We start from the raw sequence: 24981 nt of genomic DNA on the forward strand, positions 1-24981 counted from the left end.
ATTTTCAATAAATAATGGTTGGGAAAACTTAAATAGGAAAAAAAAAAGCATTTGGCTCCTTCTTATAGCACAGCACCCCACCCCTCTAAACCTAGAAAATGCCACCATCACAAATCGATACCAAAGATTTTAAAATCTATTTGAAAAATGCATAGGAAAATATTTCTGTGACCCTGGGGGAATAGAGAATTTATTAAGGCAGATAATATACAACAGAAAAATGAAGAAAAAGAACTATAATTCATTAAGAGATTACGAAGTGAAAAGACCACAACCGGGAGAAGATAGGTGCTATCCATATAAGTAACAGATAAAGGAGTCACCAAAAATATTTTAAAACTCAAAAATCAACAAGAAAAATACAATCAATAGAAAAATGGACAAAATCCATAAAGGAATATCACATTTGAAGAAACTCAATGGCCAATACACATTAAAGCTACAGTTAATCCCCATTAAGAATTAGAAAAATTGAAATTAAAACCCCAATGAGATATCATTTTATACTTATCAGACTGGCTAAAATCTAAAGGACTGAAAATACCAAATGTGGTAGCTGGTGCTAAATCAGGACCGTCATTTAAGAAAACAGTTTGGTTTCGATAATCAAGTTAAAGATGTACTTTTCTTATGACCCAGCAGTTTTCTACTAGAATTTATTCTAGAGGAACTCTTACGCACCAGGCGATATTAAGGAATATTTGCAGCAGCATTGTTTATAATAGCAAAAAGCTGGACGACTCAATTGATCATCAACAGGAGAATGAATAAATTGTTTTATATTCACGTAATAGACTACAGTATAACAGTAAAAATAAATGAATGTGGCTACACTTACTGAAATGGATGAATCCAAGAAACCATGTTGAGCGACAAGGCAAATATAGAATATACATGGTTACTATTGCAAATGTTCAAAAACAACCAAAATTAAATAACCTTGATTTAGTATATATATATATGTCTACTGGTATAAAGAAATGATAAATACAAAATTCAGGGAAGCAGAAAACAAGAAGTACCAAAGGTGCTTCAGTAATTCTGGGCATTGAGTAGTTCATTTTGTGATTAAAATCCTATGTGTGGCTTTTCAGGCCTGATTGCTGGCAATTACAAAGGCTTTACCTAGCAGGCCTCACAGGAGAAAGGTACCCCTCCCCACACCAAACTTGGTGTAGAGCACTGCATTTGTCTCTGAAGGAGCTGCAAAGAGGTCTCAGGCCCCTCGGCTAGTGATGGTCTTCCACATATTTACAATCCCTAGTCCTGTATTCAATGCCTTGGGCACAGGGCTTCTTTAGGCACCTCTGCTGAGACCTCTTTGGAGGAGAAGGGGGAAACCTTGACATTTTCCCCTACTCTGAATTAATACCTAGGACTTTTCCATACCCAGCCCTTCCCATTTGCCTCCACTTCCCCAAAACCTCTACATAAACTTCAGGGCCCATAAAACTGCTGGTCCCTTTTGTTCAGACGACCTGCAGCCATGAGATGCCTCCCAGCTCTGTGCAGATCCACCTGACCCTGGACTAGTGTGAGGTTCCATGGGGGAAAATGGAACAGGGGTGTTGGGGGATGGGGGAGTTGGCATGTCCTTGGGTTGTAGACTCATGCTTATCCTACTGTACCACGTGATTAAAGGCTTAACACTTTCAGTTTGGGCTGAAACTAATAGCTTAGCTCTTGCTCAGTTCAGCTCAGCTCCTGACAGTGATATGTTTCTCAATTTAGGTTTTATAATAAAGCTATTTTGAACCTCCTCCATAAAAACATAAAAAGTTCTGTGAAACCCCTACATGGAGGACAAATAAAGTGAAATCAAAATGGAAGTACTGTTTAAAGCTTCAGTACCCCAGAATACAAAAAAAATGAAGGAAATTATGGAGTTATCATAAAGGTGCTTCATTCTTTTAAAAATATGGATGTATGGTAGAAAGTAGGATATAAAAGAAACTTTTAAAGCACATAATTTATATGATAGAGTTTTTCTTCCTTAGTATGAAATCCTTTAAGAAAGACTGATTTTCTTATATTTGGTTTCGTATTATATTTTAGGCTAAATGTGATACATTTTAAACATTTGTATACCAAACCTGTGGATAATGAGTTTCTATAGTTACTAACCACTTTGGAAAACAGTATGCGCCTATCTAATGTCCTTAAACTACTTTCTTCATTCAAACCACTACATAAAGTTATATTTGTCCTTAAAAACTACTTTCTTTTAACCTCAGGGAGTTTGTAAATCAATTTTTTTGCCTCGACTATGCAGGCTCTGATTTTCTCCTCTGTTCTATGACACTCTTGTACTAATCTTATCAGTTTTTCTTATCTAGAATTCCTTCCTGTTCCCTGAAGATCATAATTCCCCATATCTGAACCTTTCCAATCAGACCCTATAATATCGTAAGGGGCAAATACTAAAATTGCACAGCAGTCATGCTCTAACACACCATGGTTTTAAAAAGATTATATTTTGTCCATATTGTATGATCATCATTTTACAGTAACAAATTCTCAAAGGTGAAAAAAGTATTAGAGACTACCTTGTCCTTATTTGGATAATTCCTTATATCTGCACAGTACAGTTAGTTATAATCTAGAATGTGCTTTCACATTAGCTCATTACTCATTTGATCCTTAGAACAACTCTATCAGGCGAAGTGGATATAATTATTCCCATTTTACAGATCGAAAGACAGATACTAAAGAAGAGGCTTCTATTATATCCTTGAGATCTAACAGCTAGTTGGACTTGAACACAGAAACTGGTATTCCTAGTCCACCGTAAGCCTCTGAGATACTCTCTACGCCAAGACTGTGCCACATTCTACTTGTCCTAATCTGGCGGGACAACTGTAAAATATTAAAACTAAATAAATCTAGCTTATGATAACAAATTATTCAGAATCTTATAAAGAATACCAGTGCTTTGTCAAATATAGATTTTGACAAATCTGTTACTTTTGAGATGAATTACATTATCTGCACATTAAACATTACTGACAGCAAAGCCAAGTAAATATAATCATGAATTTCTCTTAAATTTTGCTCTAATTGAAGTCTCCATTTTCTTCATATGTATACCTGTAGCTTTCAGCAACATCCTTAAAATTGATAAAGAAATGTTTTCATTCATTTATTTTTGCTTTTACTTCCCTTTGAGAAGAGTCATAAAATCCTATATCAAACTAAAAAGCTTCTGCACAAAAGAAACCATTAACAAGGCAAAGAGACAACCATCCAAATGAGAATGTATTTGCAAACAATGCTTCTTATAAGGGCCTAATATCTAAAACATACAAAAACTCATACAACTGAATAATAATAATAAAAAAACAATCCAATTAAAAAATGGGCAGAGGACATGTACCAGACATGTGTTCCAAAAAGATGTACAAATGGCTAACAGACATGAAAAATGTTCAACTTTATTAGCCACTAGGGAAATGCAAATCAAAGCTACAATGAGATACATCTCATTCTGTTAGATGTATCTAACATCTGTTAGAATGGCTATCATCAATAAGACAAGCAATTGCAAGTGCTGGAGAGGTTGTGGGGGAAGAGGAACCCTCATATACTGCTAGTGGGACAACGAATTGGTACAACCAGTATGAAAAACAGTATGGAGGTTCCTCGAAAAACTAAAAATTGATCTACCATATGATCCAGCAATCCTACTGGGTATCTATCCCAAAAAACCTGACACATTTATCAGCAAAGGTATATGCACCCTGATGTTCATCACAGCATTATTCATGGTGCCCAGGACATGGAAGCAACTGAAGTGTTCTACAACAGATGACTGAATAAAGAAGCTGTGGTACATATATATACAATGGAATATTACTCAGCTATAAGGAAAGATGACATTTGTGACAACATGATGGATCTTGAGATCATGCTAAGCGAAATAAGTGAGAAAAAGTTGAAAACCAAGTGATATCACTCATGTGAGAACTAAATTTAAAAGTGACAAACATGACAAAAACTCATGGACAGTGGATTACTGGTTACCAGAGGGAAGGGGGAGGAGAGAGGTTGATGGAGATAAAAAGGGTCAAATATTTGGTAAAAGAAGGAAATTTTAACTAAGAGTGGTTAGCACACGATGCAATATATGCAACTTACTGTTGGATTGTACACTTGAAACACTGGATTTTGTCGATCAATGTCACCCCCAATAATTGTTAATTAAAAAGAAATATGTTTCCACTAACATCTAAAGCAGGAAGAAAACAGCTTTAAAAAGAGAGCTTGTTACCAGGCTTTTCTTTTTTGGGGGAAGGGGGCAGGGATTAATTTCCTTACCTCCAAAAAGATGGAACGCTTTTCTGCAGCTTGGTAGGGGCCATTTTGCAGAGCTGGATTTCTGAAAGCTTTGTTTTATTTTCAAATATTCTTTAGCAAAGAATGTTTTTGTGGCATTATTCAGTTCTAGAATAAAGCAAAAGAAAATAGTATTTTAAAACATTAATCTGAGTAAAATGGCAAGAACATGAAAAATTATTGCAGTATTTTGATAATCAATTCGGATCTCTTTAGGACAGAAAAGACAAAAGCAAAATCAATTTTAACTCAAGCAAACATAATTCTCCCAAATTCACATCTGAAGCAACTTTGACATGCCTACACATAGAATATACATCTACTGAGTAGCTCCTCTGTCAGAGGCTATGCCTGATGCGGAAGACACAGTGATGAATAAGAAATAGTTCCTGCTCTCAAGAAAACTGCAGACTAAAAGGTGGAAATAAACAGGAAGACCAAAAAAAAGGAGGTGGGATAATGTGTGAGGTGTGTAGCAACAGAATAACAAGAATACAATCACATGATGCTCAGGAATGATATGGAAAGGAAAAACTCTTCTAGAACTTTTTACTTCATTATCTATTTCATTCTATATGTGGTGGGTTGAGCACTGACTGAGTCTAACACTGCCGATTTGAGGATGTTTATAAAGTGTAGAATTCAATTCTCAACCTTTCAGAAGCTTGCTAATGAGTTAAATATTGAATAAACACAGACAAGGGAACACAAATGATATTCACTTTAAATAACAGAATGTCTCTATATATGAGCCACAGAAAGCAAGGTATGATCTGCGTCAAACAGTTTAATGGTGAAATTCTTCTCAGAGAGGCCAGTGCAGAGTTGGTTACTAACCTGAGAAGTAAACTATAGTCTTTCTATCAATGGCCCCCTTTACTTTCATCCCATAATTATATTAACTGTAGCATTTCCTCAGTTTCCGTCTTACTTCAGGCTTTGAGCTTCTGCTCAAACCAGTTACATTAAATTCTCTCTATTTTTCCTAATTATTCCCTTGGTTTTGATTCTTACCTAATTCACAGGAAAAACAGATTCATAAAGTTTATATTTAACGAAAGAATGCAAAAAAAAAAATAGACTACTCTAGGCAAGTGAAGTTATGAATTAAATCTAAAGCTCTTAATTTCCCTTCCTCATTCCATACTTGAGAACCAGTAATTCAAGTATACAAGTTAGAGAAAAAGTATTTTCATAGTTTGTGTACTCATTTGTATGCTGGGGGTTGTCATGGCTAGTGAGTCTTTTATCCTTTATATATTTAACTGTTAAATCATTTCAGGTTGGATATGCTCACAGAGTTGCAGCAATGCACTGCAACTTTATTAAAGGTCACTTTGCCCAGTACCTATGAACAGCCCCTTAGTATAAGATGGTCATGGAATCATTACCTACTTCAAAGGACTCATCAGCGTCATTCATACTGATGAAGAGAAAGGAAGAGGTTTTCAAATGACTCATAACACACAGTAACAATTAACTTCTTCTTACAGGACTTAGCCTTAAACAATGATGACTACAATACATGGCATTTTCTGAGAAATTAAAAATTCCATAAGTGGTATCGGGCAAATTGACTTGCAACTTTCTAAATGCCCTTAAAAATGAATGAGACCAGTGTGATGGGTAAATGAAGATTTCATGTGGAAGATAACATAAACCAAGAGAAGCTGGCAACTCAAGAATTCTTATTCCTCCTCTTTCTCTTTCTTCTTTCCATGGCTTCTTCTGCAGAGCTTCTAGCCAGGTCTAAAATGTTGATGCAACAATCAAAGAATACTCTTGCACACTCCCTCTCTTATACTGAGAACTTATCTGGAAGTGTAACTGAATTCGAGTACACTAGATCAAAAGGACATTCTTGTAAGAGTCATCCAATAACTGCAGTTTTGATAACTGGCCATGAACCAAATTTCCTTTCGCAGGTCTATGAGAGAATTAAAGTAATAATGATGCCTGTGATACTTCCTAGCTTTAAATAACTTATTCACCATGTACTTTGAACCTATATTTAACCAACAAATGTGATTAATGTACCACAGCAGGAAAGGATTTGAAAATATATTTATAATACCTCAGAAAATTATGATCAGAGAAATTACTTTATTAAAACATGCAAAATGAAGTCTATGACCATGGCACCCTAAACAAGCCTGATCTTTTTGTCTGATCTTGGAAGCTAAGCAAGGTCGGGCCTGGTTAGTACTTGGATGGGAGACCACCTAGGAAGATCAGGTGCTGAAGGTATACAAAATAAAAATAAAAATAATAAGGGATTGTAAGCTGACAAGGTCCTTGCAATCTGTTAAGTCAACTAAGGATTGCCACACCTAAAAAAAAAAATTATCTGTAAGAAGCACTAAGAAAAATCTAATAGCAAGGTGAAGGGCTCAGAGTAAAAGGTGATGAAGATCACCTTTATCTTCTCTCCTCCAACCCTACCTATTAGGTGCTTCTTATTACGATAAATATTCTAAGGTATTGGATGTATTCTGCATTTCATATTGTTAGAAAAAGACAAAATGAATATCCTGATAAGATTCTAAAGTCTACTCAAATAATACATTTAGCCAAATGTGGTGACAGTACTCCTAGAAACAGCAGCATCTTTGTGTGAAACTATCATAAAAATAGTATATGATTGTTAGGATAAAAGAATTCTAGTGTTTTTTGATTTGGCTGAGTGCAAGAGTCAATTACCAACTACATAAAAACATAATTCATATTATTATAGGATATATTAACATGAGTTTCACTGTATTATATCAACAATAAAATTAGATAGCCACATACACAGAATAATTTTAGAACTACAGGCTGTGCCAATACGGTGGTACAACTTTGATTTCAGCTTTATTCTTAAATGTTAATTAATTTAAACAATTATAATCAAGTAAATATTTTTTAATAATAGTTTAAAGCATTCTGCTAAGTTCAAGAGTTAAAACTGAGAAATAGGCATAGTACCTGCATTAAATCCTAGCTAGTAAAAATTTAATAAAATTATGAGGTAAAGTGTTATAATGGGGCTAATTCAGGCCTTAGCGTCTTAGTAAGAAGGGGGAATGTGATAAGACTATTATGATAAATTTAGGTGGATCCAGCGGTATTATGTTCTACTTTAAAAGGCTAGGATATATGCGTCCAGCCATCTCATTCAGATTATTAAAGCCCTTGCTTAGCCATTTCAAATTACCCCTCATTCCTATGAAAGCTTTTCTCCCCCATAATTCCCTTCTGAATTCTATTTTGTTTAGAACATATTTCATTTTTAAAAAAATGTAATTTGCAAAAAATGATCTGACAAAACTGTAGCATGTTATAATAAAAATTTAAAAAGACCACTTCTCCAAGAGTTTTGAATTATAGTTGGCCTCTGAACAACATGGAGGTTAGGGGTGCTGACCTTTATGCAGTGGAAAATCTGCATATAACTTGATTCTCCCAAAATACAATGACAGTTGTCTCTAGGTATCCATGGGGGATTGGTTCCAGGACCGTCCGCAGATACCAAAATCTAAGGATGCTCAAATCCCTTGTATAAAATGATGTAGAGCAACGCATACGATTGGCCCTCCACATTCACGGATTCCCAACCAAGGATTCAAAGTACTGTTTTTGATCCATGGTTGGGCAAGTCTGCAAATGCAAAACCTGTGGATAAGGAGGGTTCACTGTGTATTTATTGAGGAAAAAACCCCTCAGGTATAAGTGGGCCCACTTGGTTCAAATCTGTTTTAAGGGTCAACTGTTTATACACGGGTCCTGATTTTGAGTGGAGATCCAATTCTCACTCATTTCAATGGGTGCTATGAATGCTTGTTCACAGGTTATTATTTGGTTTTAGGAGATTAATGTACAATAAAGGACATTTGCAAGGAATAGGTTAAGATTGGGAATCAGAGTCCCAGTTAGTGGGCACTTGCGTCAAAAGGGAGACGTCTAACAAAATAATCTTTACCAGTTGATGTGAAACTCTCATTTCTTAACAAGCCTTTTGTTTTGTAATCTCTTGTGAGGTGATCTTTAGAACTTTTAGATTAGTTTCATCTTACTCTCATCTTTTAATATGCTGATTCTACTATTTATTTTAAGTAAGTGAACTATTCAAAGTTAAAATCTAGTTTAGTAAGTCCTATTCTCCAGCTAAATATGTAGCCTGATGACAGAGGAATACACAGTAGGGATAAAACCAAACTGAAAACAAAATTTCTATATTTGACACTTTGTAAAACTGAAATTATGAATTGTATAATATCTGAGTTATTACAGAATGTAATTTATGCTTCAGTGACATTATTTAGAGTTCCTATTTTATTAGCTAGATAAGTTATAGTTAGTTATAAGTTATCTATTTTAATATGTAATCTTTAATATAATAATGCCACTTAGTATTCAGTATTTTGTAACCTACCCAGAAGCCACCTGATCTATGTTGGGAGAGTTGACTACTTGAATTAAACTCAGGTTTATGTTAGGAAGGAAATAGGATGTAATGGATACTAATTAGCAATCAACAGTGTCTACTACAATTTTTCCGGTTTTCTATCAAGTTTTGACAGGAAGTATATCTTGACCTCTATTAAAAAATGGATATTAATGCCTTTTACCCTTTCTTCTACATACCCTGTCCCAATTTAACTTCTCAACACTCAACAATGTTAAGTAGTTTATCCGGATCATATCCAACAGTGTTAAGTAATTAAATCAAGATCACATAACTAGTGAATGTCATCATAGTTACGACTTAAAATCATTATTTTGCTAATGTGGACCCTCTGGAAAAATCTGGGAGGACTTTCATTCTCTACCCATGTGCTACTATAACAGAATTATGTTACAACTAACCCCTTTTCAGATCCTTCAGAAAATGACAGCTTTCCCACTTAACCTTTAACAATAACTGCTCCCTGGTTTGTACACAAATGGAGTGATGACATTACATACTTGAAATAATTAACTTATTCACTTAATAAATAACTCTCAAGGTTCAGTAAGGTTAACAGAACAGTCTCAAATGGAAACTAGCAACTAACTTTATCAAAATATCAACCATCTGAAACCAAAAGAATTTGGAAATAATCTCAGCAACAACTACATATATATGCATAAAGCTAATAAAAACTGTGTAGAGACTTTAGAAGAGAAATTACAGATACATCATAATAATAATTACTGAATATTATAACTTCAATTAAAAATGCAAATTCTCCTCAGATAATTTATATAAGTTTAATTCACTTGTGAGTTATTAAAACATGCAAGCTAGAATCATATGAATGAAACAGAATAACTGCCAAGACACACATTTTAGTAATAATTACTTTCAGTAATTATTATTTTTAAAAAGGCAATTCAATCAGCATAAAAAAAAAATGGATTGTTCAGCAAATGTTATTGGGATAAATGCCTAAAGAAACGTTAGAAAGGTACTCTATTTCTAACCAAACCATGTACCATAATAAATGGACTGAAGTTAAATGAGGAGAAATGAGGATGAACTAAAAAATGTAAAATAAATACACTAAAGAGAATGTTTATATAATTCTGTGGTAGAAAAGACCTTTTAATACCTAGCTTCGAAATTAGAATAAAGGAAAAGACTGCTACATAAGGCTACATAGACTTCTGCACATTCATAAAATACTATAAACATAATTAAAGTACAAATGACAAAATGGGAAAATGATTTGCAGACAGGACAAAAGCTGACACTAATTTAAAAAAATTCTCTTGCTAATAAACAAGATAAACAGACCAAAAGAAAAATCAGTAATAGGCATGTTAAGGGATTTAAAATGGAAAAAAAGGTTAGCCCACAGTACAGAAAAAGTAAGGCCTTATATACTGCTACTTGCAATAATTTTGGAGCATAATTTGCTACATGTATGTAGCCTTAAAACTTATTATAGGCTTTATCTACAAATTCTACTTCTGGAAATACATCTCAAGTAAATACTCAGATGGGTGCAAATATTTATTCACATATATCAGCAAATAAATGAATGATAAATAATTAACCTTAATATCCCATAATAGTAGATAGCTTAAGTAGATTATGATAATAATCATAAGAATTTTAAGGAAAACAAAGGTTAAAAGTTTTATAAACAATATGATCTATTTTTTGTAAGACAAGTATATGTATATAAAATATTCTGAAGGACACTAAAAGTGATCTTTAAATACAACTATGGAGTGCTTTGAGCTTATAATTTTATTTGTATGTTCTGATTTGCTATAATGAAATATATTACTTACATAACTTTATTTTTAAAAGGAAACAAGACCATATTTTTGGCCATCCTAGAAATGTTGCTTTCCCTAATTTATACTCTGATATTCCCTCAGGTTTTATAAAAGAATACCATAAAACACAACGATAGAAAACCTGATACTGCATTTGCTCTAAGGATATTTTTGAGGACATTGCCTGATCCATCTTTCAATATGCCCTAGAGAGGAAATCACCTAAAAAATTCTTTTATGGCACCAGAAAAACCTTTGTTTACCCTTAGGAAATTCTGTTTCTTTTCTTAGATCATGGGAATCATTTAATTGTGCATTTACTTTTATTTTTCTTTAGGCAGCTAGAATATTTAAAACCAAACAATTCATCTAATTGTAGTTACTATGTAAGGCTATATGGCTTATGTATCAGCCTATCCACCCTCACCTGGTCTTTATAGTCCATTTTAATTAATAAATTCCCTTGTTCTGTTATTTCATTGACTATATCTTTTAAAACACCTCAAATCCTTTTGAGTTAGGGTATAAATAATTAGGTACGATATTCCCATTATTATCAGCGTTTAAGTGACAGTATACAGCCAAATATAGTCTCCATTGGAGTAAGTATTCCCATTATGATTTATTTCAGAAGGACTGCTTTTGAAAATAAAGGTAAATATGGCATTGTTGTTTTGATAAATCAATCAAGAGAGACTTGAGTCACTATTATTTTAAGACCTTAAGGAAGCCAATTTTAAAATACCTATCAGTTTTAAATTAGATCATGGAAAGCAGAGACAACATCTGTCTAAAACGCTACGTAAACTGTCTAGATCAGGGGTCCCCAGCCCCAGGGCAGTGGACCGGTCTGTGGCCTGTTGGGAACCAGGCTGCACAGCAGGTGAGTGGCAGGTGTGCAAGCTCTAGCATCACCATCTCAGCAACCCCTCAGATCATCAGGCATTAGATTCTTATAGGAGCACTGGTCCCTGGTGCCGAAAAGGTTAGGGGCCGCTAGTAGATGCTTCCTATCAAAACAGCCTTAAGTAAATGCTTTCTGCATATGTGGTCAGAGATAACATTGAGAAAGAGGTGTCACTCGTGCTTCTTTTTTCACTCTAAAGAGCCAAGCAAAGGATCTGGTATTAGAAAAGAACCACCTTTCCCACTTCAATATAAGCCAGAAAAAGAGAAACTTCCAGTAAGCTTCTACCCTCTTACCAGGAAGCTTCTTCTGCTTCCTTCCCTCTCTCCATCCCTCACTTGCTCTTTCAATGAAACAAAAGAGTAATCTGCCTGATGAGACTGATGACAGCTTGATGTCCCTGACCATGTTACTATGCTTGACATGTTCTTTGTCTCTAGGACCAAGTTCAGTGATTTTGTGCTCCAGTCTACCTGCACTAGGCAGATTATATCTTTCTCTTACTTTCTCGTCATTCTTTGATTACTGAGCCTGTGAACCAGCCTTGATGCAGCTTGTTGGGTTAGGGTATTTAAAGCTTATTTTCTTAATCTGATTCTCCCTTGCAGCTGGGTCCTTGGATTTTCTTTTAGGGAAGAAAATGTGGCATGTGTTTTCTTAAGTTTTACTATTAATGAAGTACATACTTTGAACCCCATTAAATCCTCTATGGTGGGGGAGATAATGTGGAGATAGATTTATTTTCTTTTAATGTTTAGTACACAGTAGCATGCTCAATAAATATTTGCTCTGCTTATCTCTATCATTCTTCCCTCTTTTTCTTTGAAGTTCTTTATGCTCCACATTTTTATCTCTTTCCATTAGTATGTTTCAAATACTGTGTTTTATTACATCTATCTGTACATCATAACTAGATAAACTAGTCCTTGCTTTAATTTACCTTCTTCTGATTCAAGAAGAAAGATGTTAAGAACAATATGAAGGTGGAGGAGATATGGAGTTTGAGGGAAAAGCATAATAGTTGTCTTCAGATATTTACAGATTTATTCTCTGAGACTCCAGAGGAAAGATTAGGGCCAAAGAATGAGTAATAGTAGAAGACAGGCATGAGGAATAAACAAATCAATAGGGATGCTTCAAATTTTAATGGAATATCCTTGACACTGGATAAGCTGAAGACTGAACAACGTCTAGTGAGGATATTTTCGAAAAGATCTCAGCATAGAGTGGGGTTTTAGAGATGAGAGCCTATTTTTATCTACGCTTCTATGATTTCATGATTTTTAACATAGTTCTATGAGTTGAACAAGCACTGTTTTATAAACTGTAGAGTGAAAAATTACACTGTTTATGATTTTCAATAAATTTTTCATAATAATTCATAAAGTACTTTAGACCTGGAACAAAGAGGTAATCAATAATCAGGCAATCATGTATTTAATTCAAGAGAACAGTTACCTGTCTGAAAAAAGACTCTGGAAATAATTGTCCGACACAATGGGCAAGGAGTGCTTGCAGGATTGTCTTTGGCAAGAGTCCGTAAGCAGGGCTCACAGAAGATGTGGTGGCAAGGGTAACACATGTATGGGTTGAAATAAACATCGAGACACACTGCACAGATGTAGCTTTCCTTTTCCTCTGCATATTCATTGTCGTCATCTGTACTCATCTCATTATTCAAAGTCTGCAAAACATAAGCAAAAACTATTTTTCTTAGTTTAGTATGAAATTGGTTTCCTGGAAAAAGAGCTTGACTGTATATTTTGTTAAAATGAGTGAAAATATTTATGAAAAGCATATACTATCTGTTACTGTGACATATTCAAACTGACAGAAATGCTAATTTGCAAAGTGAGAAGCAGCTGAAAACATATATGAAAAACTCAGAAGTCTTAATTTTTAAAAGTATTTTTATATAATGCTAAATGTTAAAATATACCTAAGCATATTAAGTATACCTGTATATCTATTTAATGAGCACTAGTTATGGGTTAGGTGTACCGGTCCCAGGACTGCAGGCAGATTCTCCACCTATCCTACTCCCACCACAACCAATAAACTGATTGTCACAACGTTATGAAGCGTTGTATGGGCATCTACACATGATGAAAGTGAGGACAAGAGGATATCATACTTCAGCTTCATATTATGCATGAAGCATTCTTTATACTTTGCACCTTCCTGGACCTCAAAGCCAAGAAAAGGCTAAACCCCGAGGTATGTTACGAAGGAGACAAGACAAAGAAACGTATAGTAATTCTGGGATCAGGCCTCCATCTGGGAAATATGATGAGACCCCATCCCCATCCCAGTGGAACAGCTAAAAAAGAGGTAATTAAGAGATAGTTACAAAGAGGCAGCTCAGAGGTTAATAGCACAAGGTCTAGTAGCAGAACTCCTGTTCCTTAACCTCACAATTTCCTCATCTGTGAGGATGTGCTGAGGATTAAGTGAGGTAAAGTGTTTAGCACAGTTCCTGGCACATAGGAAATATTCAATAAATGTTGGCCACAACCATGCACCTCCCCTCTCCCCTAACCCTTTCTCCCTGTCCATCTTCACAGGCCCTGTAGGTTTTTCTAGAGCCTTGAGAAACAGTTCCAACCAGGCCTGAACTCAGTCCACTGAAGCATAATGGGAATCTACATGGTATAATTTTCTCCTCACTTTAATGTTTGTGAAAAATGGAGATCGACGATTAATATTTGAGTGGGCCTTTAAATAAATATTTGTAAGTTACATGAAATGTAAAAGTTATGTAAATGAGGCCAACAGATCCTTGAAAATACAGAAAAACCTTCCTATTGGACACACTATCATTTGATTTATCCAGATGGCTTTGCTTTCATTCTGTCAGTCTCTTTCCTCCATTTGTTGGTAATTTCTCTTTTATAAAGGACATACTAGTGTCTTCAGCTCATTTATTTTTAATTGGGTTGTCTGATTTTTCTTATAGGCTTTTAGGCATTTTATTTAACCTAGTTATTTCTTGCTATGGGTTAGATGTGTTGCAAATATATATATTTTTTGTCTGGTTTGCTTTTTCACTCCTTTCATGGTGTCTTTTGATGAAATGAAATTATGAATTTTAAAGAACATTTTTCCTTTATGGTTAGTGCTTTTTGTGTCTTAAGAACTCTTACCCTTTCCTAAGGTCATAAAAATAGCATTATTTTGCATTTCATAGTATTTCATAATCCTATAATCTACCTGAAGTTGATTTTCATGTACGGTGTGCATTAGAGGCACATTTCACTTTTATTCTTTATGTAATTCTTAATTGGAATGGCCCTTTTATTGCAAAGATTTTCCTTTCCTCCATTGCTCTGAAGTGGCATGTTGTTATTAAGAGGCCAAATACGTCTGATTCAACTTCTAGGGCTTTATTTTGTTCCATTAACTTACTGTCTATTCCTATGCCATAATCAGAATCTGTTACTGCAGCTTTATGATAAAACCTCAATATCTGGTAGAGGAAGTTCTCCATATTATTGTTATTCCTCAAGAGTGTCTTTACTATTCTTGGTCTTTCTGTGACCATATAAAATTTGGAACTATCGAGTTATTTTTTAAAAAGTCAGAATTCTTATTGGAACTGCATTAAACTTGCAGATAAATTTAGGAAGAGTTAGAAAGCTTTACAGATAGAATTTAAAAATACATGAGCTTGGTTTATCCCGTCATTTATTAAAATATTTCAAAAATTATCTTGGTAGAAGTCTACTTATATCTGAATATTTTTTTTCTACTTTTATTACTTTAATCTTTTCTGAACTAACCCATTCTTATTAATATACATGACATGCTCTAATATCTGTCACATAAAAACAAAACAAACACATAAAACACCGAATCTCTCTAGCTCATGCTATATTCCTATATTCCCTTTCACAGAAAAACTTCTCAAGAGAATTGATCATACAACTTGTGATTTTTGCTTCATCATCTACTACCCACTCTTCAACTCATTCTAACCTGGCTTCTGCACTTAATACTCTATTAAAACTGCTCTTGTACAAGTTACTAACAACCTCTGCTATAGCCAAATCCAGGAAACTTTTCAGACCTATGTTGCTCAATCTTTCAGCATCATTTCCTAATAAGACCATGACCTCTTTCTTGCCACCTACTTAATGCCTTCTTCTTACATTTGAAATAAAGGAATTAAATCAATAATTAATTACTTTTCAAAACAGAATGCACCAGGCCCAGATGACATCACTGGTGAATTCTACCAAATAGTTAAGAGAGAAATTATATCAACCCTCTACAATCTCTTTAAGACAGAGCAGAGGAATACGTCCTTACTTGTTCTATAAGGCCAGCATTTCCTTAATACAAAAAAAACAGACAAAAACATTATAAAACTATAGATCAATATTTCTCATGACATATAGGCAAAAATTCTTAACTAAACATTAGCACATTGAATACAACAATACATAAAAAGAATGACACACATGACTAAGTGAGAGAAGCCAATCAAAAGGCTACATACTCTGATTTCTACTGTATGACATTCTGGAAAAGGCAAAACTATGGACACAGTAAAATGATCAGCGGCTGCCAGGACTGGGAGGGAGGGAGGAATGAATAGGCAGAGCACAGAGAATCTGTAGGGTGGCAAAACTACTCTGTAGGATGCTATAATGGTGGTCACATGTCATGCTGTTTGATAACATTTTACACACAGTAGAACTTCTTGGAATTCTGTGTATTTGATGTAAGCCTCTGGACAAGATAGGAGTAAGGCAAAAAGGTCTAACACCCAGAGTGAAGGGAGAAAAGATGGCTCCAAGTTTCTAAGGTACTACTTAAGTGAATCGGAGCACCAGTCCAAATGGAAATATGAATGGAAATGAGGTAGGCCACAGGCTGGGCCAGCTCAACAGAAGGCACAGGCTGTATTTGGTAGCTAGCATGACAATTCCTAACCCGTCCTCTGGTACCTCGAAGTTAACAAGCTTAGGTAGGATTGGTTCAGATGCAATTGTGAGGCTGAGCTGGGCAAAGCTGGGTCAGGCAATGTTTTGCATTGTCTATGTTTGCACTATACAGGATTCCAAAGTAAAAAGTCTGGCTACACATATCTATAATTGTGATTTTTCTTCTCCTAGCATTTTAACATTTCTGAAGTTATGTAATTTTAACCAGATATATGTCTTTCATTTAAAAATCTTCCCTCCTCTCCTCAAAGACTTTCTTAAATTGACTGTCAATCCAAGGTGTCTTAAAAATTCAGGAAATATGGCAAATTTGCCTCTAAGTTAAATGAATAAATATCTGCTATGCAACAATAACATTTATTTAGTACTTACTAAGTGGTACGCTTACTAATAAGTGCTTTTATACAGAATATCAAATTTAATTCTCATAACAACTATTATCTTTCCTATTATGGGCTGAATGTTTATGTTCCCCAAAATTTATATGTTGAAGCCCTATCCCTCAATGTTATGGTGTTTAGAGGTGGGGGCCTGTAGGAGGTAATTAGGTGTAGATGAGGTCATTAGTGTGGCACCCTCATGAAGGGATTTTTTGCCATTAGAAGAGAAGACTGAGATCTCTTTCTCCCTCCCCCTACTTCCATGCACACACATACTGAAGAAATGCCATGTGAGCACACAGCCAAAAATGGGCTTTCTACAAGTAAAGAAGTGGGAACTCACCAGGAACTAAAGTTGCTGGCACCTTGATCTTGGACTTCCTAGCTCCAGAACTTTAAGAAATATGTCTGTTGTTTAAGCCACCCAGTTTATGGTGTTTTATTATAGCAGCCCACATAGGCTAAAATAGTCTCCATTGTACAGATTAGTAAATTGAGGCTCAGAATGATTGAGTAAGGTTAAAGTTATAACTTATTTAAGTCACAGCTCCTCTTGACTTCATAGCCCAAGCTCTGAACCACTTCTCTATACTGCATTCATAAAACATAATACTGGGCTTTCAATCATACATTACTTTTCCTATCAGCTTTTTCAATATTTTTCATACATGTTCATCATTTTAGTCCAAGATATAATCGTCCTTTGCCTAGATTGCTGCAATGGCCTCCTAACTGGTCTCCCTCTTTATACCTTCTCTCTTTCCTCCCTCCATTTTCCCTATAGTCTATTCTTAACTTAGAAACTAGGGGGATTGTTTTAAAATATTGCATCATGTCACGAGATTGCTCAAATCTACAAGGCTCACAAACTCACTTGGAGTAAAAACTACAATCTTAACAGCGGCCTATAGGTCCTGCATAATGCTTCCCAGCCACCCTTACTTCTCCAAACTCACCTCCGAGGACTGTCTCTCACCATGCTCCAGCCACATGGACCTTCTTACTGTTTCTATTCTTACCTTAGATGCACACTTTTGTCTTATGATTTTTACAATTACTTTTCTCTCCGTCTAGAATGCTTTTTGCAAATAGGTTTCTTACCTCCTTCAAGTCTCTGCTAGAAAGTAAGATCTATGAGGGTAAGAACTGTCTGTCATCTGTTTTACTTGCTGATGTAACACCAAGAGCCAAACACAGTGCCTGACATGTAGTAGGAACCATATAAATATTGGTTGAGTGAATAAATTGTAGAAGATAGATTACTCGTCACTAGAAGACAGACCTTATTTTAGGTAAGATACTAGAAATAGAAGGACCCAGTTAACCCTTCATTAAGTCATCAACAAAATGTAGTAAGTATACTGATAACTCTAAACAGTCTCAGATGTTTAGAGTCTTAATAAATATCTACTGTATAAAATACAGAAAATACAAAGTAAAAATGAAAGCCACCCATTAGCCAGAATAATCACTATTATTTAACTATATTTACAAATACATGTAAATAAATATGCCTAATTTTTTCCTATGTATAAACTACTTTTAATTTAAGAAATAAAATTATGTCAAATGAAAAACCTTCTGCACAGAAAAGGAAATTATCAATGAAATAGATCACCTACTGAATGGGAGAAAATTTTGCAAATCATATATCTGATAAGGGGCTAATAGCCAAAAAATATGAAGAACTCATACAATTCAACAGCAAAAAAAAAAAAAAATCTGATTTTTTTTTAAATGGGCGGAGGATCTAAATTAAACATTTTTCTAAAGATGACATAGAAGATGTTCAACATTACTAATCATCAGGGAAATGGAAATCAAAACCTCAATAAGATATCACCTTTGTACCTTTTAAAATAGCTATTACCAACAATATAAAAAAAGAAGTGTTTGTGAGGATATAAAGAAAAGGGAACCCTTGTACACTGTTGGTGGGAATGTAAATTGGCACTGCCACCATGGAAAACAGTATGGAGGTTCCTCAAAAAATTAAAAGTAGAACAACCATATGATCTAGTGAGTCCACTTGTGGGTATTGATCCAAAGAACACAAAAGCACTGACTCAAAAAGATATGTGCACTCCCATGTTCGCTGCAGCATTATTTCAATAGCCAAGATATGGAAATAACCTGGGTCCATCAATAGGTAAATGGATAAAAAGGATGTGGTATATACATACGATGGAAAGCCATAAAAAATAATGAAATCTTGCCATCTGAGATAACATGGATGGACCCTGAGGGCATTATGCTAAATGAAATAAGTCAGAGAAAGACAGATATTGTATGATTTCACTTATATGTGGAATTTAAGAAACAGTCACAACAACAACAACTAGAAATAAAGTTCATAGATACAGAGAGTAAGTTGGTGGTTTTTATGAGGGCCTGGGAGAAATGGGTGAAGGGGATCAAAAGGTACAAATTTACAGTTATAAATTATTAAGTCACAGGGATGTAAAGTACAATATGGTGACTATAGTTAATAATATTGTATTGCATATTTAGAAGCTGCTAAGAGAATATACTTTAAAAGTCCTTATTACAAGAAAAATACATTTTGTAACTATGTACGGTGACAGATGTTAACTAGACTATTGTGATCATCTTGCAATATATACAAATGTCAAATCATTATGTTGTATACATGAAATTAATATGACATATATCAATTACACTTCAATTTGTATACCTGAAACTTACTGGATTTCCTTAACCAATGTCACCATAATAAAAATAAAGAAATAAAACAAACAAGCAAAAAAATTAAGATTGTCCTCTCTCTTGACATGTTCTTCCCTAAAGATACACATGTATAAATATCTCCTATTAAAAATAACAGAAAAACCTCCCCTTGGATGCTACATTTCCATAGCTACAATCACTTCTCTTTAGAATCAAGTTCCTGAAAAGAATATCATCTGTCTATTCTTTCCCACTACTTACTTAAAATAAAACTGCTCTAGCCAAAAATCATCTATGACCTGAATGCCACATCCAATATAATATTTTTAGCTCTCACGTGCAGCACTTAACATCGGTCAATTTCTTCTCTTAAAATTGACTGCCACTTTAATCAGAGTCTCCTTTTAATTTCTAACTCTGTTTCTTTTTCTCACTTTTCTTCCTTTGGCCACCCACTAAAAGCTGGTGGCATTCTGCAGGCAGTGCCCAACCTTGGGCCTTTTTCTTTTCTAACAGTACATCTTCTCTTTCAGCAATCTCATCTTTCATTCTTGTATAGTCTTAGCTACTATCTGTCATGCTGATGACTCAATAATCTCTAGTTTTAACCTAGATCACCCTCCTGAACTCCAAATCTATTAATCTATTAATTTCCATTAATCTATTAGATATTCATCTCTCTGTGGATTTCCTACCCAGGAATAGGGAAACTGTGTTCAAAGTTAACTTTTCCCTTTAGCTTATTCCTCATCTGAAACCTTAGTGACTATTACCACAATCCAATTGTTATTTATCTAACAAAGAAATTCAACAATCATTTTAGATTTTTCCCTTATCTTCACTTTTTACATTTTGCCAGCATTTGATTCGTATATATTCCACTTGCTTAACAACTCTCCCTTTTACTCCCCTGCTTTCTTCCCATTGTCACTGTCTTAGTTCAGCCCTCATCATCTCTTGTGTGCACTTAGCATCTCCTCTTTTATGATCCCTACAGTTCATGTTCTGTACTGCTGCCAGCCAGATCTTTCTGAATGGAATCTGCAATACACTGCTGTGTGTGTCTTTTAGAGGGAAAAGAATTTTTCACCCTTTTTGGTCCAGAGAAACCTCCACCCAGCCTCAGGTAAATGATTTACAATTCAGGTGGATCAGTTTACAAGTATCTGAAAAAACCATTTTACTAACTGGTAGATGAGTTAATTATGCTAAAAATGCAGGTCCTGCCATTTTCCTCTCCTCTCTCTTTTTTTTCACATGATACTATAATGCTCAGAAATCTGACATTTCTATGCTGAGAGGCTAGCTGGTTAGCTGGTAACAAATATGAATTTGGAGCTTTACTTTCTAATTAAAAAGTAACCCATGCTTATGGTAACAAATGAAACGATACAATAACTTACAAAAGAAAAGCAAATTGTGGCAGACGCTATGTGTTGGATAACCCAATACTTTTCCCAAACCCTTTTTTCCTTTATAAGAACAATTATCCATTATGTAACCCAGAAAGCCTACACAGTTATTTTCCTAGGCTTTCTTATAGCCAGAGTTGGCCCAACTTTGGCCAGTGAGACATGAGGAAGGCATGCTGGGAAAGCTTTGCATTTCCCTGTAATAAGGGCAGAAATAGCTGACACTATCCCTTTCCTTGTACATAATGGCCCTGATATTTGGATCTGTGTCCGCCATCTTGCAACATGACACAACATGCATGAGAACAGAAGGAAAGCAGAAACAAAGAGTTTGCACCCTTGACTGCAGAAAATTGACTCTCTCTAAACTTATTTTATGAGAAAATAAACACTGTTTCTGTCAGTCTTTTTTTATTTACAGCTAAAATCACAATAATCATCTCCACTCCACCTGCCCATCCCTATTTTCCACATGCAACACTGGTGAAGCCTTTTGTATCTTCTCTTGCTCGTGCAAAATATAAAAGCGCATGTGCACATAGATATTCTGCTGCCACTTTTTTCACTTACCAAAAAGTCATGAATATCTATGTAAGTTAGTACTGATCTCTTTTCCTCTTATTTTTTTTTAACATAGATGCACATATTTTATAAAAATAAAATAATCTATATCTGCTTTTTATTTCAGCTTTTCACTTTTCTTTTTTGCTTACCTGCCCGCCCCCCCCCCTCCACCCTGCTCTCTGTGGACTTGATCCTTCCCCTAGCTTCCCGTCTCATTTCTTGTACTGTCCCATCCTGTACCCTTCCTGAGGCCTGATCACTCTCCTTTTATTACTCTACCCTATGTAAAATGTTCCACCTCCCCCTTTATGCCTATGCTATTCTTTTTATACCTTCCACAATAACTGATTGTCTACATGTGCTCCCCACCACCCAGTACATCTGTAAGTCCCTTGTGGACAGGGACTACATTTTTTTTTTTTCTTAATTCTGGGACCTGAGGGGAAGAATAGAAATTTGAATCAAGAACAGCAGTGGAGAAGAAACCTGACAACATGAGGAAATCATGGAGTATGTGGATGAGGTACCTGTCATTCTGACTGGACGACAGTTTTAATAAGGAAGAGGAAATATTCCTCAGAGACCTAAGGTGGATCAGTTGCTATTGATTAGGAATGGGAAATCTATAGACTATGGGCCAGATACAGCCTTCTGCCTGTTTTTGTAAATACAGTTTTGTTGGAACACAGCCATGCTCATTTGTCTATGTACTGTGTATAGCTGCTTTTGTGCTACCATGGCGGAACTAAGTAGTTGTGACAGAGACTGTATGATCAGCAAAGCCTACAGTATAGGCCATTATTTGCCAGCCTGACAAGTTTCATTATGTTGCTGAATGTAATATAGCACTAATAATTTCCACCACAATCAACAAATACTTATTGAGGTAGCTAATAAGCACTATTTCAGGTCTTAGGGATTTTCTTAATCTGCTCAGGATACAATAAAAAAATACCATAGACTTATTCTTCATAGTTCTGAAGGCTAGAAATCCAAGATCGGGTGCCAAATATGCTTGGTTGCTTGTGAGGGCTCTCTTTCTGACATGCAGATGGCTGCCTTCTCTCTGTGTGATCACATGGCCTTTCCTCTGTGTATGTGGAAAGAGACCTCTCTTTTCCTTTTCTTATAAGGCCAGCAAACCTATGGGATCAAACCCCAACACATATGACCTTCTAAAAAAAAACCCTAGCTCCAAATATAGTCACATTGGGGTTAGAGCTTCAACATACAAATTTGAGGCAGACACAGTTCAGTCCATAAGCGGGATACACAAGGCACAAGAGATGCTGCAGTGAACATATTGAACAAGTGAGACCTATAAACTAGTTCTTTAAAAAAGAAGAAAAAATGTGAAAAGGAAATATTTTCAAGAATGTGAGTGTTAATTGGCAGAAAGGGCAGTAATTAAGGAATGAAGTGCAAATGGCTTGAACCAGAGTGACTGTGTTGGGAATTTAAGACATTTGGAACCAAAATCAGCAGGAGCTAATTTTCATTTGAGTTGGGGACACACTGATTTTTTAATAAATAACTTTGATTTATTATATATAAATTTTTTGATAAAATGAATAATTTTTAAGCCTCAAAATAATCATATCTCTTCAGTTCACATTATTTTGATTTGCATTCTCCTATTTGGAAGATTTTTTTAAAAGAAGTCACTTTTAGGCAGGTGAGAAGTCTCATTGGGCTACCACAGAAAGAGAACACAGATCTATCTATAACAAAAGGCATTTTGAAGCCTCTGGTGACAATCCTTACAGTTGTCAATGAGTTCCAGATGCACTAAATCCAGCTACTCCTAAACCACAGCATATCATACAATTACTTTAAAGAGTAAAGAGGTCTTTCAGTTTTCCCTTTTTAGTAAACATCTTAGGTCTCTTATTTTATGCCTTTCTTCTTTATTTTCTTTGTTTCTTCGTAGCAGAAAAACATTTCTACATTAACCAATGTGTTTTTGTTTCCAGTCTGGTTATCCATGACCCATTTTCTCCAATCAGGCAGAAACAGATAATGTTTTATTAACTCAAGGAATGGATAACCCAGCAGTACATGGATAACAAAGAAATTATTAAATTTTTGGCATTTGATTTTCAAAAGCCTAGGATTCTAAGTATAAATGATAGATTTGCAAGATACTTTTCCTGCTCCTCCTATCCCTGTGCCTTTATACTCAACACATACTAGATAAAGATTCTATGGGGCAGGAATCTGGAGGATCTCTGAGAAAGCATTCTACAACATATTCACCTCAGCTTAAAACCACTGGGAGGATGATGGACAGGACAGAATGTTCCATTAGGTTTTGGGTTGTGACAGCAGTGGAGCCCAAATCTCCAGTCTCCAAAATATAGTCTAAAGAAGAAGCAAGGTTTCAGAATGCTCTCATGCTTAGCACAGTAGGGGAACAGCAGAAGACAGCACTGATTTGGTACTGAGTGGACAGTAAAGAGCTTTCAATTAATACAAGAAGGAAGGTAAACGAACTATGTAGATAGCTTAGGAGGTATCAATTAGGCCAAATATCCATCCCATCTACCAACATGCTGACACTCAGAAGGCCCAAGAAACCTAGGACACATACCTAGTTAGAAAGTAGAGGAGAAAGCCCTGTATTGATTAAGATTTAGGTTCTAGCCTCTAATAGAAAGAGGGCTGGAAACAGAAATTAAATTGACTCAATTATTCATTCACTCATTTAACAAATATCTATTATGTACTTATTATATACAAATAAAAATAAAAATTATATTTCCTGAATACCTGAATTTGTGGATTTTGATAAATCCCTAGAACAAATTCTTCCTTCTCCTGTCTTTTCACTATATCTTTTAACCTCTTCACATAAACTTGAAGTATGCCTAGCTTTCTTTGAATCTTATTTTATCACATTTTTCTTATGTCTGACACAAAGCTCATGCTAGTCATGGAAAAAGTTTAGATATTAAGGTTATCAGAAAATAGCAGTGATTAAGAAACAGCATATGGAAGTTACTTTAAATATACAGACGTGTATGTTACAGAATTCTTTTCATTTCTAGTTTTTAAAAAATGTAAATTTTTATAAATGTCATTGTTGTGTCATAAAAATCGGTATTTCCAGTCTCAGAATATGACTTCAAATTTGCATAAATGCATATTCCAAATTTGACAGTTTTGGATTTCTAACATATGCTAGCTTCCATATCAGTCATCAAAAATATATTTTAAGAAACAACTAGAAAAGTTTTTTATACCTCCAAAAAAACACTTTTGGTCAATATGGGGAACCAACCCAAAGCAGTAAGCCTCCCTCAAGTGCTAACTAAATAAAATGCTACATAAAGTGTTCAAAAACCTAATATATATGTTGAGAGTATAGTCTGAGAGTCAAAACTCCAGGCTCTATGTATAGCTGTGCGCTAGAAAGGCTGTTTGGTCTGAAGAACATGGTACAGAGCCAGCTACTCTGGACAGTCAGCGGAAGGATACCAACACTGTAAACCTGCACTATTTGT

The 24981-nt window shown here is 35.0% G+C and overlaps 1 protein-coding gene across 2 annotated transcripts in view; it reads right to left on the bottom strand.

Moving 5' to 3' along the window:
- RNF180 (ring finger protein 180) overlaps positions 1-24981 on the bottom strand; it is a 130853-nt gene that overhangs the window by 21514 nt on the left and 84358 nt on the right. For both annotated transcript variants that reach the window (XM_016123523.2, XM_016123522.2), the window contains exons 6-7: positions 12947-13172; positions 4315-4440 (exon numbers count right to left, since the gene is read on the bottom strand). In XM_016123523.2, the coding sequence (XP_015979009.2) occupies positions 4315-4440; positions 12947-13172 (352 nt within the window). The remainder of the gene's footprint in view (positions 1-4314; positions 4441-12946; positions 13173-24981) is intronic.

Source organism: Rousettus aegyptiacus, unplaced genomic scaffold, assembly GCF_014176215.1.
Source record: "Rousettus aegyptiacus isolate mRouAeg1 unplaced genomic scaffold, mRouAeg1.p scaffold_m13_p_8, whole genome shotgun sequence".
Taxonomy (NCBI): domain Eukaryota; kingdom Metazoa; phylum Chordata; class Mammalia; order Chiroptera; family Pteropodidae; genus Rousettus; species Rousettus aegyptiacus.